The sequence below is a fragment of the Thunnus thynnus genome, chromosome 5 (assembly GCF_963924715.1).
Source record: "Thunnus thynnus chromosome 5, fThuThy2.1, whole genome shotgun sequence".
Taxonomy (NCBI): Eukaryota; Metazoa; Chordata; class Actinopteri; order Scombriformes; family Scombridae; genus Thunnus; species Thunnus thynnus.
In genome coordinates this window covers 23607998-23626641 of record NC_089521.1, presented here as the reverse complement: position 1 = coordinate 23626641, position 18644 = coordinate 23607998, and the positions used below count along the sequence as shown (strand labels likewise).

At 39.2% G+C, this 18644-nt stretch overlaps 1 protein-coding gene across 4 annotated transcripts; it reads right to left on the bottom strand.

The window, feature by feature from the left end:
• Positions 1-64: 64 nt before the first annotated feature.
• LOC137183309 (periphilin-1) lies at positions 65-18373 on the bottom strand. 4 transcript variants are annotated; one of them, XM_067590282.1, is made up of 10 exons: positions 18179-18373; positions 17551-17617; positions 16281-16354; positions 14798-15028; positions 14399-14460; positions 11275-11337; positions 10663-10826; positions 7690-7766; positions 6654-6788; positions 65-1011 (listed from the first exon to the last, which is right to left on the bottom strand). In XM_067590282.1, coding segments are annotated over exons 2-10 (1029 nt in total). In that variant the 5' UTR covers positions 17552-17617; positions 18179-18373; the 3' UTR covers positions 65-789. The 4 variants fall into 4 exon arrangements, with proteins under 4 accessions (XP_067446383.1, XP_067446380.1, XP_067446382.1 ...); XM_067590279.1 differs by having other exon boundaries at positions 10663-10829; positions 18179-18372; XM_067590281.1 differs by having other exon boundaries at positions 10663-10829; positions 18198-18372.
• Between the last annotated feature and the right edge of the window lie 271 nt (positions 18374-18644).

Genomic DNA, 18644 nt, shown 5'->3' with positions numbered 1-18644 from the left:
TTTTGTTTCAACTGAAAATTTAAAAAAAATAAAATAAAAATTAATCTGTTTTTGTATAAAATAGTGCTGCACTGAAAAACACAATGTAGAGCTGGACTCTTTTATGCTGGTCCCAGAATACTTGCATTACAGTCAATGTTAGTTGCACTTGCCGCTTCCACAGAGTTTAGCACAAGTCTCCACTTATCAATGAAGACTGAGAAAAAGGTTATAATTGGAACATTTCAATATTTGACTCATTCATTCTGCTAGTGCTCTTAATTGGTGGGATTGAACAGTAAGACCAAGCTTCTAGCTGAGTAAATGATCAAACATTTCACTTATTTCCATCTCAGATGTAGTCTGTAATCAACTGAATGTAATATTTAACAGTTTGTCCTTAATGTAGCTCATAGTAAAAACCCACCCAAAGTGTCAAACTCGAACTATTCAGGCTTTCATAGTTTTTACCTTGTGCATTTCACTCCACAGATCCCCTTTGAATACTATGGGTATTTCAGTAACAACATATTCATTTTAACAATTATTAATCTAGCTTTGAGTCTTAAATCTTGTTTATGTTTGCAAGTGGAAAAGCGCCACCACCAGAGATATTGTCTTTTGTTTCTAAAACATATGAATCCATTTTAAAAAATAAAAAGATCACTGTTCCTATAAGTTGACGGAAAAACATAATGAATAATGCATGAATAAAAGTAAAAAAAAAAATTATATAAATAGTTAAGCTTGTCAATCTCCTGGGACATTTTTCTACTTCCTCCAAAAATAAGATTTTAAGACTCCATGTTGTCACTTGAGTGGTTTTTCACCTTTGGCTTGCGCTAAGGTGTCCGGCTGCTCTAATACCTCGTCCAGCTCCTTCACAAAGTGCCTGAGGGCATCTAGGCAGCGCTGTTTGATCTCCAACAGGTTTTCATCCAGTGAAGCTTGTAGTAGATTATCCAAACTGGGTTCCTTAGCCACCAACATCTTCACCACTGTGCGAAATGTCTCACAATCCTGTCTGTAATGCTGCACATAAAACAATAATGGCAGAAATGTCAATACTAATGATCCAAAGAAGTTTAAAAGACAGTGCCCAACATTTTTGAATTAAAAGAACATGACAGTATCAAATAAATTGTTGTACATTTTGCTCTTTAATTTAACACAATGAAGTATATATTTGAGTATTGTATTGCCTTCCAAGTTTGCAAGTTACAACATTATGCACCTTATGGCTGAGTTTGATGGTTCATTGTTTTTATTCCAATTGAACCACTTTATTCATACAGAAATAGCGTAACAAATACTGTATTAAAGAAAATGTGTTTATAATTTATTAATTCATTGATATTATTTATGAGCCCATTGAAAAGAAAATTCAACTGACCTCACAAGCAAGCATGTCTACGTCACAGCCTTTTGAATGCTCCTCATATATCAACACCGAACTGTGAACTTAATGAACCCATTCCTGCTAAATTGGTGTATTCCATGAAACAGGTGTGTGTGAATGTGTGTATGCAAACCTATTCAAGTGCATGTCCGCCCATGAGGTGTCAAAGTATGTAAGCGGCGCTGTAGCATTCTTTCACACCACATTGTAACAAGCTCTCACATCCCTCACAGATTTTATTGCCGACCCAAAACTAGGCTGTTAAGTTCTTTATTAGTGTCCCAGGTGCAAGCTCACAACATCTTTATCACCTGGGGAGAAAAAAGCTTAATGTGTGACCCTGCCCTGAAGCCGCCTAGAGGTTTAGGGCTACACTAGCCTGTCAAAGAGCAGTCCGGGACAACGGGGTCCTCCAGGGTTGAGTTAATGCAGGCCAGATCACGTCGCCCCTCAAATTAGAGTCACTGGGGTAGACAGAATGCTTTTCTGTGGCTTAAAAAAACCACTGTGTAGGCCAATATAAGTAAGAAATCCAATCCAATTACTAGTTTAGATTAGATACACATCGACTTACAAAAACAGGCTAATATATGTGCCCTTAGAGGACATACTGTATTGACCTCCAAGAACATTTCATCTCTAAAATATCCATTTTTTAGAGATGATTAAGCTTTATATTTTAGGATCTGCTGTCAAACAGTCACTCTTTACATCAATTTTACTGAAATGTCAGGAAATATGACAACGTCATCAAAGAGGTGATTTAATTAAATAGTTGCAGCTTCCTTTCATGTTCAGACCACATAGCCATTTTAGGAATGTGGGCTATGCAAGCCTTAGTTGTCACCCATATTTAGTTGACAGTATCTCATCTAACATTAACTGTCTGTTAAATGCAATATAACACAAGCCATCACCTTTGGTAACTTTGAAAAGAAAAATACTGCCTGTCAACTTAAATCAATGTCCGGTCTTGAGCAGAATGTGAGGTTAACCGGTTAAAGGGCTATATTCCAGGGTTCTGTCAGTTATGGGGAAATTTAAAACCACAACTGCTGTTTCTTTGCCTAGATACACATTACATAATGTGTATCTAAGCTAACTCATGATCGTGTATCCATCAATTTGTATCACGATCACGAGAGCGTTCATAAATTCATTTTATCACTGTCACACCACTTTACTATACAGTGATGGGAATTTCATGACCATTTTGAGCAATAAAAAGTGTCTAAAGTACTGTGCTACACTAGATATACTATATTGAAGGGTATAACTTTCATCACTGTGGGAGAAAAGAACAAAAATCCAATGTAGGACTGTGAGTCCACAATAAAAAAAAAAAAGAAATGTGAAATTTGCCACCATCCATATCACGAAGATCTTTATGACCAAAATGTGAGAGGGAGCTCAGCTGGGTGGGGCTTTTCACACACAGAAAAAGTCAAGGAAACAAAAATAATATGACATTCAGGTTGGAACAATAAAGATGGAAACAATTCACCACATGGGAACCGCTCACTTGTTTTTCAAGCAAAAGAAAGGTCCCACGTTAAAACAAACAAATGAAAGGCTGAGCGAGGCTACTGAGAGTACCTGCTGGGGAGAAAAAATTCCAAATGAACAATTTTAGTGTGTGTCAGACTGAGACAAAAGCAGGCTACATAAGGTAAGTAAAATAATAAAATTACACAGACGCACAACTTGAAGAAGAAAATGAAGGGTCTCCATTTTATGCTCTACCTGATCATTACGACAAAGTTCAAAAAACGGCAATGCCTCCAGCCCCTAGATGACTTCAGCTCTCCTTAACAGCTTTATTTTATTTCTCTTTCTCTCCCTCCTCCCCTGATAATTCCCCTGCTGAACTAGCTACAGCATGTTCAGATAGCTGATGAACACCCATCAGTTCATTCACGCATCCTTAACCCACATTCTGTCTTACAGTACATGGAATAGGAACGCCGTTTGCTCCAGTTTCAGGGAAAAATGCACCAAATGTTATGGTAAGATTGAATTACTGTAACAGCTATGAATGTTACGGGAACACAGGTTATTATCGGTGTATCACAACATACTCTGTACATACACAGGGGAAGGCGAGTCGAAAAACCTGACGAAAATATCCCAGACTGTGGGATATGTTTGGACTCAGGCTGATGCTTTAATGTCTGCAGATCATGTCAAGCGAATTCGCGGCCCCACATAATAACAGTCCTCAGTTTCGACCACAAGGAAGTGAGAGACTCACGACACGTGTGGCCAGCTAAGCTCAGGGTCAACTTCATTCAACAACACAGGTTTTCCTTCTCTGTCTTCATACTGTATAATATGAGCTACCACATGCCGGGCTGTTGCGAACCTTTTCTATTATCTGATCATAACTTTATATTAAACAGTCTAAAGTTCAGGTGGCTTCCTACTATCTCTTAAGTGCGGATTTCTCATTTGTACAACATTTTCACAAAGTGAGCATTATTTAGGAGAAGCAAAAATTGTTTCCAGGTTTAACGACGTGAGAGGAAACATGGGCTAAATGAGACACAAACATGTGGTGAATATCCCACAAGCCAGTACCCCTCTAATCACTTAAGACTGATTATGTTTGCCATCTTTCAAAACAAAACCTTCCTAAGCTTTTCCCAAGCTACAGCCTTTGTTGACAGTGATTACATTTTCACTTCATTATATCCTATATACACAGTTTTACACACTTGAAAGCTTCAGAGAAGGATGAGGAGAGGGGCGGAAAAAGTGGCCTTATAATGAACTATGAACTCAAATTAAGAGCTTTCCCTTTGATTGTACTGCGGCTTAGAGGACTGTAAGCTATCATGTGCGCATATGCACATGACTATGCATGTAAATTTGTGGAGAGATGAAGTGCATCGCTCCATGTTTATTACAGTACTGATCGATCGTGGAGTGACTTCAAACAGGCTGTTATTTCTGTAAAAAACTTGCTCCCATGTTACTTGAACAAACAAGAAGGGTGCTTTTGACCTGAGCGTTCTCTGTGTGTTGTGAGAAAAGGTTACGGCGCGGTTCTGCCTAAATTCCCTCCCTAGAGTGGGAGCTATGAGCTGATCTTTAAGCCTGATACTATGGGGCCACACAGGACGGGAGCCCCGAGAGAAACAGCAACACTAGGGGCCTTGAGGAGGAGCCTTAAAAAGCGGGCTTCTGCCCAAATCGGATGTTTGTGGAGGTCCAAATTGTGAACATAACGACAGGAGTGTGCACTGGGATACTGGGTGGGGGTTGGGGAGTTAGGGGTCTGAGTGAGATTATACATACGGCTCTCACATGGACATTTAGTGAGGCTCTGTTCAAATGAGCACTGATGCAGGCAGGGGTCCTGCATAATAAGGGAAGTAGGGTAATGACTTGAGGGCTGGTACACATTAGGTGATATTAAAAGAACCATTTTAATCACTCAAGCTGCAAACCGGACCTCTCGATGGAGGGGCTAATAGCTGAAATGGATATGTTTCATTTGTGCTGATTGAGATGATGAATGGACTTCTCTGAAAATCACTCCCAGGCACTTAGCTGAATTTTGAATGGATATTTTCCGAGTTCCTATGTTGTTGTTGTTATTTTATATGCTCATTTGTTCTGCGGTGAATCCCCGGAATAATAAACAGCTTCTCTCTTCTCATCTGTGATTTCAGAAAAAATGGGCAATGATGTATTGTGATGAAGGTTTACAAAACAACAGCGTGTTTTTTCATTATGTCTGTAATGAAATGATTTAAACTTTTGAAGCATGTTATGACGGGAAGGGTCATAAGCAAGAATGTTTACTGTGTCGATGAATTTGTTTGAGGTTTTCGATGTCCTTTATAACCCTGAAACACCCACAGAAAGTATGTATTACAAATTATTGGCTGAACAACAACGCTGGTGTGACAAATGAATTTTCAACAGAACCAGACTTATGCTAACAGGCTTGTACACAGTATTATGACCTTGCTGAAAAATAGACAAATGGCATATTTAGGAAATTAGGAAATGCGTTTATGTGGTGTATGAGAGAGAGTCATCTTACAACTGCTGTGCATTGGTGCAGTTCAGGAGGTCTGAGCTCAGACCAGCTTTGCCCACTACCTGATCTGCTCAGCTTGGCAATCGACAGCAGCAATGGATCAGTGTGTGTTTAACTGAGCCCGGGGCAGATGTTACAGTAAAGACACAGTAGAGGTTTTTGCCTCTCACCACGTCTGTAGAAGAAGTTGGAAATGGCAGGGTAAGCATATGTGTGCTAATGCCAGGAGACGTACCACACTGTGGGTGGGCCGCCTGCATCCTGCAGGGCAATTCCTGCCCTGCTTTAACGGGAACAGATAAGTGGTACTGTAGTGCAGAGCGATGAAGGGGAGGGAAGAAACTCCAAATAGCACGCCACGAGAGGCGTCACAACTTGAGGTATCGAGGACTTTTCTGCTGACTCATCCTTCTGCTCTACACCAAAAAAATGCCTCTCAAATACAGTGTTTCATAAATGTTATGAGTTGCACGCCAGGGCACATTTATACACCTTTTATATCAACTCTATACTCCAAGTTACAACATAATGCAAGTGAAGGACGAATCACTTCGATATTAAGGTCAGACCCTTGCATGTAACACAGGACACTCAATGAAACACAATAAGGTAAAAACCCTTTAGGAACCTTGATTATGGGCCTGTATTGTCTCAGCGGCTATACAGAATGAACAAACTTGTTACCCTAATACAGTATGTGTATTGTTTAATATTGTAGTGCTCCACTTTAATCTCTCACCAACCCCCCTGACATGCTCCCTGACCTGTATAAACATCTTGACTCTGAATATTAAGGGTGGTCAGGTGTGGTTTAACAGAGTCAATCGTGGGTCAGCCTCTACTGACTGACTGCTGTACACACACACTGCTGTGCATTGTCTTGTATCAGAATCTGAAACAATGCAGAATGAAACAGACTGCTGTTCCAAAATGAATAAAATGTCACCTCAATCATAACCTCATCTGCAGAATTTTCCATGTGTTTTAAGAAAATATTTTAAGGCTCAATATTAGAAAATGTCAGGTTAAGATTAACATTTTTGCCATGTGTAGTACAGTATAGTATAGTATGGTAGAGTGTATATATAGTAAGAGCCAGTGATTCTAATTGAGAAAGGTTCAGACTGAACAATGACAATGTTGACGTGCTAATTTATGACATACACAGAATCAGGAAATTAGAGAATTCACAGCATTTGTGTTGTTTCACGGAGCAAATCTTACTACCTTCTCAATTTCCAGAGCCTTAGCCTGAATGGCTTCCAACCGGCGAGCCTTTAAGTCTTTCTCTGGTGTCGGCTTTGGCTCCATGCTGGCAGCTACCGCGTCCTCCGTCTCCGCTGCAGATCCAGGAGGTTTTTCCTAGCAGGCCAAAGGTTAAGGGTTAGAGCTGAGGTCACCGGGTTTAGAAACTGGTTCTGATTTCAAAGTGTTTCAAATAGAGACGACTCGCGGGTGTTGAATTCTTGTTTTCGTACATGCCTCATTATGCATGCCGCATGTCAACAGTAAACAGACCCGCTGTCACAAATACATCAAAAAGTTGCACTTGCAATTAAAAGGAAACACAACCTACATGTCCATGATTCAAAGACAACATATTTTTCATTTTAGACTTTACAGTACCATACTTGTGGTTTTGCCTGTCTTAGCCCATTAACTGTGAGTCATGTACTATATATTACCTATTTTGTCAAAGTTGCATTATTATTGCTTGATAATGCTTTAGTGAACACTGTGAACACTGGAGTTACATTTATTATACAAAAACAAATATTGCAATAATATAAATCTCTAGTGGTGAGATGGTATAATGTTGTTGTTTCCCTTATTGTTCTATTCATTATTATTATGATACTATTCCAAGTGATGTATTCTTACAATTAACCAAGTTGGATGTGTTTCATCATAAAATATCTAAAAATCTGATTATATTGATTAACACCAGCAAATATTGGTATCATACTGCAAAATTGCACACCAGTAAACCTCATAACTCTACCATTTACACTCTGAAGTTGTTATAATCTCATCCCAGGAAGAAAGAAAGGGGAGACTACAATGCTCGCACCCTTAGTTTGGGCCAATATAATTATGCAACAAATTCCATTTGCTTTTCTGGGGAGTAAATTTATTCTACCAAAGTTGTTGCTATGATTGGGAAATGTGTTTACATATTCATGTGATATTCAGCCCTGTGCTGTATTTTATTTTTCTTTTGTGAGCAACGCTGGTTGACACTGCATTCAAATATCAGTTTTACCTTTGAAGATCCTGAGCTGTGAGGAGACCCCTCTGCAGAGCTGCTGGGAGTGTGGCTTGTCATCACGTTTGGCTTATCTATGGAGAAAAGTATCATGAAAGATGGAAATGTAAAAGTGAGTAAACAAGCAGATAATCATCCTCATATAATTACATTTAACAAAACTATAAAAAAGAGGTTGACCTGAAGAATTCAAAGACTACCACAGCATTCTTTTTTTTTAAAATTTTGCTTGGTTTTAAAATGAACCCTGAGGGAGCACTCTGGTGGGTCAGTGGTCTGGGATGCATGCCATGTTAACTGCAGCATCCCCGGTTCAAATCTGGTTAGAGACCTTTGTTGTGTTTGATTACCCTCTCTGTACACACGTTCCGCAGCTCTCTCCACTGCGCTGTCTAATAACTGCAAAATACCATAAAATAACAGATTTTTTAAGAATACCCCGAGGAACAATTACTTTCTACTTTGAGACATCAAACAAAACTCACTTATCATTGTGAACAATCGTGAAGCCAAGGCACTATGACGCAGCTGAAAAGAATAAATCACTGTGTTTTTAATACTCCCCTGTTTGAGCCTCCCACACAATAGCGGTCGAGGAGTTCAGCTGTGCCTAAATTGAAATATTGTCCTCTGCTGGCTCCTATGTGTCTAGAAAGAAACAAATATGGCCGAGTTGTTTATTTTTGCTGAAGGAATCTCCCATAGTGATTGGAGTGGGCCAAGATAAAACCTCCATCTTATTCTGAGTCCCTCAGCGGGGCTATGGAGTCCCCGATTGGCTCTCTCTCCATGACCGAGACTGCAAAAAGGCCCGACAGGCAAGATATTGCGGTTTTGAGCAAACAGACAGACAACAGTGTTAAGGTCGGGGTATGCTTAAAACAAACCAGTTAATATGACACATTGTTTAACAGCAAAAGGGTTTATAACTGTAGTGAATGGCCACAAAAAGCTTCCAATCCAACAGAGTGGCTTGATGCAATAATTATTCAAATGCACTCATCTGTACCAAAAGTAACAGAAGTATCTGTGTGCATAGTTCTCACCTCTGCACATCTCTACACATGGACATTTGCTGTATAAAGTGGGCGTGCATCTTAGACTGTTCATTGCAGACAAAAATTGCTAGGCGCACCCCACCCCACCCTCCAGAATGTCTAAAAGGTCTCGGGGGAGGTGGTTCTAGACGCTGTTTGATGATCTGACAAGCACTTCATTTGAAGCATGCTGACCGCTTTACTCTGCAAAATGCAGTAGCATAAAGGTGACTCTCTCACTCTTTGACACAGCGAACAGTGAGCTGCATTTCACATTGTAAGAGCCCCAGAGGCCTTCAACTGCTCCCCTACTGCCAATTCACCTGAACCCTACACCAGGCCATGCAGGTGATAGCAGCTCCAATGTTACTCGCCAATAACAGTCATTATCAACCAAGAATTTGTAAAAAGACACTGCACAGAGCCTCTGTGTGCAGGACAAGGCCTAGTATACATACCCCATCACCTAAACCTTATTTCAGTGTACTCTGCTGTGCTGGCCTAATTAGTATCCCAGATGGGGGTGGAGGTGGGAGGTACAACTGTTTTCTCACAGGTTTATTGCATCTTCAAAGGGTGGTACAAGAAGCTAAGTTTTCAGCACAATAATCTACATATGCATCTTAGAAATCAAAGCACTGGTGAAATTATTGTCCACACTTCTTCCCCTCAACCTAATACTCTTGCTTAAGTCAGATCACTTCAAAACAAGCATTTATTAAATGTAAATTCATAAATTTTAGCCAGCTCAGCATCGCTAATTAAAGCTCTAAAGCCTGTAAAAGTCAGAAGAAAGCATGTAAAGTGAGGGATCCAAAGTGATTGTGAAGACATCGTTAAACCACCACATAAACTCACTGAAGAAAAGGTCAGGTTCTGAATCCAAAGCCAAACCACCACCAATAAACCCAGGGTATCCTTTTTCCCAGACTCTGAAAGTGTGTGTGGTGTTAGTGTAATTAACATCTTAACATGTTTCAGCACACCCTGACCCCTCACACTACACACCACCTTTGAAAACAGATGCTTCACCTGGAATGGCTTAATTCCTTCAGACATTATAATTATGCGTATGCTTTGGTAAAATTATGTCTATTGTTGTCACTACGGAAGGTCTAACAGCTGCAAAGACAAACGTTGTATTCATCTGTATTTTTTTGTAAGATGAGGGTAAATACTGCAGCAGTCCCACTATCTATGCTCCTTCAGGGTTTTTCATGCTGTGGTCAATCACAGTGTCAGTGTAATTCAGAGGGGGTGCTTTGTTAATGGACTTCATACTATCCGCAGGGGCAGCAGGTCAGACGGCTAGGTCCATTACTGCTAGTTCTGTGCGACAGATTTGAAAGAAAAAGGTGAAAGTCAGAGTAGGAGAGTGCAAAATGGATCTGCCTCCCCCATACTGTGATAAAATATATTTTATTTTCTTTATTTATAGTGTGCTTTTAAATGGGAAAAGCAACATCAGATTAACATGATGCAGTGATTGAAATACCTGAGATATAACATAGTATATAGTATAATATATAGTACTACTGCTATTATACCAGTTTCTTAATTGATATTCATGAGTAGGTGTGTAGATATTTATGAGGTTTTGTGAGGTAGCTCCCTGCTCTTCTTGTCATTTTCAGCTTGTCTGATAGAACTTCCTGTCATTCCTCTCAGCTGATCACAGTCCAAGGTCATAACTTTCAAATCCATAATCGTGAGCTGTTCGAGATTCACAGAAGACTTGAAGATTTTTCAAGTTTGTCTTAAAACAATGGTCAAGTGCCCATTTAACATTGAATTGGGTTTTGCTCACTGTGATCATTCCTCCTGTTCACGCTGGCCATTAAAAGATCCTCCTCGACTGCGCTTACAATGTAAGTGATATGGGACAAAATCCGCTGTCTTTGTTTTGAGCAAAAACCTATCCTTTAATACTTACTCCTCTGTTGGTTCTGCTGATAGGTGTAGCTTTTGTCCCTGTCGGGGGAGAAGCTCCTGTTGCTACTGTTTGACCCGGAGCGGACAAATACAGGTGGCTGGGCGTCTCTTCTTGTAGGAGAGCGATCCCGTACATTTATTCCAGACTGGGAGTGCCTGTTTTCTCTACTGAAATAGATATAATATATAATATTAGCCATGGGGATCTATGTCACTTCCTTCAAATTTTTGGCATTAATTCTTCTTTGTGAGCAAGTCAGTTGCTACAGGAGGGGCTTCAACTAAATAATAAAATCAGCTTTTATGCTTTTTTAGACTTTCCTAATGAGGGAGACTATAATAAAAAAAAAACAGGTTTCTGATAAATGTAATGTGTCCTATTATGAACACCTGGCACATTGGACACTTACTTCTGTGTCAGCATGTCAATTAATACAAAAGCATCTGGTCATTTCTCTTTATAGACTAATTTTGTCAGCTTTGAAGGTAAGCAAAAAACTGAACAAGTGATTTTAAGCCCTGCTTGCTCACAGAGTTGGCAGTTTGTTACATGTATACCAGAAAACCATATGAATGTGAGGGCCTTGACTTGTCTTTTCTGGCTGGTACTGACCTTTGAGAAGGGGCTAACCCTCGACCTCTTTTTTGATAATAGGGTCCAGCTCTGCCACTGTGCCTGGAAAACACAAAAAATGCAGACCATCAATGACTGGAAAGTCTGCTCTACAACTTGGCAACAACTGTTTGGTGAAAACAGGTTTCGGGGGAAATATGATAAATAAATCAAGAGTATATCAGGTGTAAATTCAAAGATCATAATTTTACTGGTTTAAAAAGAAAAAGTGTTGGATATTTGTCAGTGAACGCCTTCAGATGAGCAATGGAAACAGAATAAATAGAAGACAAAACCACAAAGTTTTAAATTCAGACTTAGTGGGGCACTGTGGCACACTGATCAATTTGTGGAATGGAGGCAATCTTCCACTTTGGCACAAGCAACAATTGGACCAATTTTGGTCTTCTTTCAGTACTATCTGTCTTCAATTGAAGACAGAAGCCACGATTAAGCCTAGTATGGAGCTGCAGTCACAAAAGCACTGCCACCAAATTTGTTATTCAACCGCGTAATGTAACGACCCATTTCAGAGCATTTATCTAACATGTGATGGGCCCGGCACAAGTACTGGAACGTCATTGTTCATTGCACCTCGTTTTTATGATTTTCCGGACTCAAAGCTTGTGTTCGAACAACAACCTTTAGGTCCTGAGGTATAAATGACCCAAAGGCACCTGGCTGTCACGACCTCTGGCTGAACTCAAGCTACATCTCAAACAAAGAGCAGGTCTAACAAGGCCTCGAACTTTTACGACTCTGGTCTGTTTGAAGTAGCCAAGACTCAGCCTGCCATTTGCCAAACACTGAATTACCGTCATGCAGTACAGGACACATCTAAAAAGACAAGAAAAAAAGTTATGTAGGAGGAAACTAAAATTCCGACTAAGTCATTACACAACAAAAAACAAGAAACAACAAGACCAATGCAATATGTTGGTGAGTCATGCAGCATAAAAATAACCGTGGGTCCCCAGAGATATAACAAAAACAACTGATAATATTTGCATTTTTATTCCCTTTGCTTTCTTTGATAACTACAAAGAGCCAAACAGATAAATAAATAAATAAATAACAGCCTGACTTTAATTAACTGGATGGATTTTAAAAAGCAGCTTCCAAAAACAAGACAGAGCTTCATTTTGGATGGTAGCCTTTGAATGTTCATTAAGAGAGTGACTAATAACTTGGAGCACTACATCAGACAGTTGACTAATTTCATGATCTGTAAGCAAAACCTCCACAAGGGAGCGAGAAAAAAGCGTTTCAAGTGTGTGTCACCAACACTCCACTGCAGAACTTCATTACAGTGATGCAGCGCTTGCTTTTAGCCCACACAGCTTAAGCTTGATTTATAGTTGAATGTTAAGGGGTTACAGAGCCTACACACGTAGCTGCACTGTTGTTCCCCATGAGTGTGAGCGCTGCTTGGGCTTACAGAGCCAAGAGTGCCTGGAGTTTCTGTCTTGCGCTAGAGAGTCATTTTATATTTGGCCCCTTGTCAACATGCCCGCTGTAGCACCTTGTACATGAAAGGACCCTGCAGACAGACTTCCTGCCTCGCTGTCTGGGAGATAGGATGCAGGGAGAGGCGATCAGTTGCCTCTTTAGAGAAGAAGCTGAAGCATAAACTTTCCCTGAACCAAAGCGCTGTAATACTGTTCTCATAGAAGTGATGAAGCATTATTACAGGAGCGCTATTTTATTGATGATGTGTTGTTCAATAGCAGCCAAAGTTTTAATGAAACTTAGCACAGACTGCCAGGGCTTCTATATGAATTGAAATTTTCATAATTAATGCGGTCATACCACACATATAAGTTCTTTAACATTTGTTAGGGTCAAAACTAATCCAACTTGAACCTTAAAAGTTATAATTCAATGTCACTTCCATGTACTCTGCCAACACCTAAAGCATTATGATAAATTAAAATTGGCAATCCACCAGGGTAAACATCCAAGAGCCACAAACTGAAGCAGTAACAAATGGCTATGATGTTCAAATGCAGCGTTGCCACAAACACTTTAACAATTAAATGTGATTGACGCCTCAGAATGCCTACCGAAGCATGTCCAAAATTGTTCACGGTTGGCAAAATAAAAAGACTCTGTCTGGTTTTGAAAGTATGTTTATGAATAATGATTCAAGGTATCCAGATAACATAGTATCTACTGTCTATTACTGTATATGGGTCTAAATTTGCAGTTTAGGTGGGTAAAATACTTAATAATAGTAATATCAAGTACATCTTCACACACTAAATAATTTGACCAATATGTACCTCACTTGCTACATATTGACTAGCATTACAACAACAGATAGATTTTATTATATTATTATATTACAGTATACATATATTTTAATTTAAGGCAGAAAGGATATAATTGACCGAAAAAGACACAAGACATGTTCTGCTCGGAATATCTGAGGTGTGTGTGGGTGTTTGACTGAAGAGGGAGTGGTCCAGCTGTTTTTCCTCTTAGGGTGGGGTAGGGGGTTGGGGGGTGGGGTTGTTTGGCTGAGTGAGTAGACAGTAGTGCCTTTTGTCCCCCTCTCTAGCCTGGTATGACTCCTGGAAAGGGGGGGCCCGTAAACTGTTGGTATGTTGAAGTGGCCAGGGCAAGAAGAGTGTCTGTTGATGTAGGAGTTATAACTTCTGGACTAAGCTGCTCTGTGTGGGGTTAAGCTCTTGAGCTTACCTTAAGAGCAGTGTGGTCACACATAATTAATAACAATAATATGCTTATACTTTTCTTCTTAGGCATTTGCCGAAGGAACAGTTTGTACTAATAGATGTTAAATTCTTAACTATTGAGTGGAGTTTAGGAGCAAAGAATGTGAATTTGAAAGTGATTTTACACATATAAGGTTGGTTGACCAATCTTTTCTCAATGACATTACATGCGAAGAAAGCCACAAAATGTAAAGGTCATTACATATCCATTAGCGTGATTATATTCACATTTCAAAGACAGAACTCTGCCTCCTCCTAGAGGTCAGTTTGATGCATTACAGTAAGAATTCAGCGAAGCCACTGACAGTCACCATCATCATCATCAGAATGTTAAGAGAAATTGATAACAAATTTGGAACCTTTGAAATAAAATAATCAATATAAATTACCTTGAGCCTAACTGGTGCCTCAAATCGTCTCTGTTATAACGCAGCTGTGAATACGATGCCTCCTGAAAAACAAAATCACAATTACAACAACCTTAATTGGGAAATGCTGCAAATGTGGATAGTTTATGCTTATGTTTAATGGCACTGTTGGGAACTACAAAAACGCCTACAAGAACCTAATTAAATAAACGTCATTTGCCATTCTGTTGTTATCTTTCTGACATACTTGTGTTGGTCATACACATTGATATGCTATTTCCAGATGTTTCTATTTGATCAGCTAAAATAATCAGGACGATTCAACACTTAAAAAGAGACTGATCTGGCTATAGTGCTGTGATTTCTTTAATGGTGGTAACACATTTAATTTATAGAGCAATCATTCCAAGCTTGTCTTACATTACGTGGGGGCGAGGAATTTCTGCGAAAACTGCCAAAGTTGGGGTTTTCATCAAAGTATCGACGATCACTGTGTGGGTAACTGCCTTCCCCGTGACATTCTCTTGCGTCCTGGTAATTTTGAGGACCGCCATACCATTGGTCATCATTAAAGCCTCTGTCAAATTCCAACCCCGGCCGAGGCATAGAACTCCTCTTTTCAACAATATTGACAACTCGATGAACTGTCACCTGAAATGACATCATATTTTACATGAAGAATAATTAGGAATAACTTCATATAGCCAATAACATGTTCTTCAAAAAGCTCCAGAGTTCAGCGTAGATGGATACAAAACATGCATTGTTTAAATATATAGCTGTTCTTTACAAAGAGTTTATATTTGTAGGCAGAATGTTTGGAGGGACTTCCATTTTAAACCCTAAACTCAATTACTGTGATGAAAATCAACATTGCATTTACAATTAAAAGTGGACACAACATCAATATCTCCCTAAAGCGTGACCTAAAAAAGTGACTTCTCCTGTCTTTGATGGAGAATAATAAGTTAATGAATGAACAGAACTACCATAAACACCTACCATGGTCATAAGAAGCTAATCACAAGACTGCAACTTAAATAACAATTACAGTATCATGTTAAAAGGGATTATTTACGACCAACCAATTCTGCTTGCTAATTATGTAAGGGCTTACTCAAATAATACATTTTGGACACGCAAAACAACATTTTTCATTATGTTTTTGAATAAAGAGACAGTGACCATAATAATACAAAAAAAACAAAACCAAAAAGGACCCATTTCAAAAACTGGTGTCCCCATTAGTCACTTAGACACAAAAAGATGGGAAAATAGGGTCCAGGTTGAAAAATATTGAAGTTTCCCTTTAAGGTCTCCATCCATCAGAATGGGATAATCTGCAAATTTTGCCAACACCAAGTTCAGTTTTGATTATTCTCTCCAGTGCTAGGAGGACACACATTAATTAAAGTCCATTTTTCATTTTGTAGGAGAGCTGATAAAATTATGTATCTACCATCTTTATCAACTATTCGTTTTGACAGTCTAAATGATATTCTCTTTGCTATCAAAACACTGACTCCTCTAGAAGATCCACTGCCTGGTGCTGAAAAAATTCGACCCACTCATCTTTGTCTCAATTTAACTGATTCTATTTCCTTTAGATGGGTCGCCTGGGGCATTGCCAAATCACATGATAGGGATTTCAAATGTGTAATCATTTTGTATCTCATTGTTTTATTTGAGATCCCCTTTACGTTCCAGCTAATCAGATTAATATTATTTGGGCCCATTTAATTTTATTATAGACCTTTACAGTTTCCTCTTTGTAAACTCTGTATCAACATAAAGGGACAGACAAGGAAAACAGAACATTACATGTAAGTACACAGACTATACAAAATATTCCGCGAGGCAAAAGAAAAATGAACAAAATAGACAGAAAAACCTTTTCCCTCACCTCTCTTGTATCCATTCCTGAGAAGTGCTCTTCATAAGCCTCTCTAATTGATTTTGGACCACGTCGATACGACACTACAGGAAAAAAAATGGAAAGCATTTGTGTGTTGGTCAGACTATGAGTTCAAAGTACAGCTATGAAGTGACTTTTAAGTTGTGCATAACATGAAACAAAGCTGAACATTTTCTAATCAAAAACATTTCATATGAACTTGAATAGACTGTTCTATAAGCAGTCACAACAAAGGCCATGTACTTTCTGTGATACATGGGTGCAGAGTCTTCATTCCTGGTAAGCAGTGGAGTAGGCTTTCTACTCTCTATGCCACTTGCTGAGCCAGGAAAAACTCGGTAGCCAGTATATCATCCAGTGGAGTAGTGCCTTGACTCAAAGACTTCCTCTCCACTCTGGTGAAGTATGACAAGCCAGAAATCGTAGCCACAATCTTTGAAAGTTTCAACCACAACACCTCCATACATTCTCAGAGTTCCACTAACTCTGAGGCAACAGACAGGCCTTGCTCTGCTGCCAGGCTGCAGGCATCCTTCACCATTGAGGTGCTGACAGGGAATGGGAGGTGGAAGCTGTTGGCTGACCAGTTCTAGTTGTCACAAACCCAGCCAAGAAAATTCAAGTCAGTCATGGCCTTCTGGTAATGCTCAACAGGCATAAACTTGGAACAGACATCATTTCAAGTAGGGTCTACAGTTTTCTCATTCACTCATACATTGACATGATCCTCCCTTACACCTGCTTGGGCAAAAGTATCTCTTACTGGCCTATCACTCCAGTAGTCTTTTCTTCTCATTTTTAAGCTGGAAAAAACTTTGTGGCAGTTCTTAAAAGTCCTAAACTATATAATCTATATAAATTATTTCTTGAATGAACTATTTAGCATGCACTTTTTTTTAATCACAGAGATGATTACTCATGTCAAGTGATCCTCTAAAACCCTGTAGTGAAAACAGCGCTCCTGTAAAGGTTAGTAGCTCTAATGGCTGTGGGAAAATCCTCTTTCACCAACTAGAAAAAATAACAATGAAGGAGCAGCAGGCTGCAGGGACAGAGTCAGATTAATCCATCCTCCTCGACATTGCCATCATAAGATGTTGGAAAATGTGCACTGCTAAGCATGTGTAATGAAAATTTCTGAATGCTTAAGAAAGTGTTACAGCCAAAACAGTCAATTTAGGGATCAAGGTCTGAAGACTACAAATTACATTGCAATGGTTGTTTAAAAAACGTGCAAAATGCAGCTCTTTTCACTCACTGTTGAAGGTTTGATTTTGGCTGCCTGTCTGGTATGCTCAAGATGTCACAGAAAGGGAATGACGAACCTACATGATGGAAAAATGTATTAGCTTTGCACATATAAGCACATTTACCCCAGATCATTTTGATCGCATATTCAAACACACAGAAAAAAGAGCCTTATAAACACACTGACACACAACATTCAAATGAACTCTGACCCCAGCTCCACAACATTTCTACACCATCCCCAGCCCACAATGCCACAAATAACTTCACAACAAAGCCCTAAGGGGACAGGAAAGCCTGGTTTAGACAAACCAACACGTCTAAATTTCTTCATTTAAGCCACTTATTTAAATATTTAATTGATTAAAACCCAGAGAATATTATATACACTTAATAGGTAATGGATCACCTTACGGACCCTCTTTTCATAAACAGTGACTTCTGCAGAGGACATTGCTTCTCCGCTCTCCCTTCTTTCAAATGCAATTATCCAAAGTATCCAAGTATTTAAGGATCGATGAAGAATGTGAAATTAAATCTTAATGTTGTAGCTGGATGAGAAATCTGTAACGTTACTGTTGTTAGCAAATCTAGCTAGTTAGCATCATACTAACTCGGGGAGGTCGTAAAAAACTCACCAAACAATGATTTGAATACCTCTCACCACAAAGTGCGTTTTACATGCTTCTCCAAGGCCTAAAAGACCCTTATATCCAAATCCAAGTTACGCAGCAGACCAGACTTTCCCTCTTAGTGTAACGTTACAGGTGCATGTAAAACATAAACAATCATTCGGTCATGTTCCGGTCTGCTCTTCTTCGGTGGTAAAACGTGCTTCTAAAGATCAATGCGCTGCCATCGCCTGGTGGCGACTGGAGGAAATGTCTAAACTTCATTATGTTTGCCAATTGTGGAAGACGTATTCACACCTTTACTTAAAGTACTAAAATTAGTAATATCTCAGTGTAAAAAAGTTCATTTACAAGTAAAAGTACATTCATATTAGCAACATAATGTAGTGTAAGTAGCACATGGCCCCTATCAGTGTTATATTTTTCATAATCTGATTCGTGTTGCATTAGCATGTTAGCAGGATTTTAATGT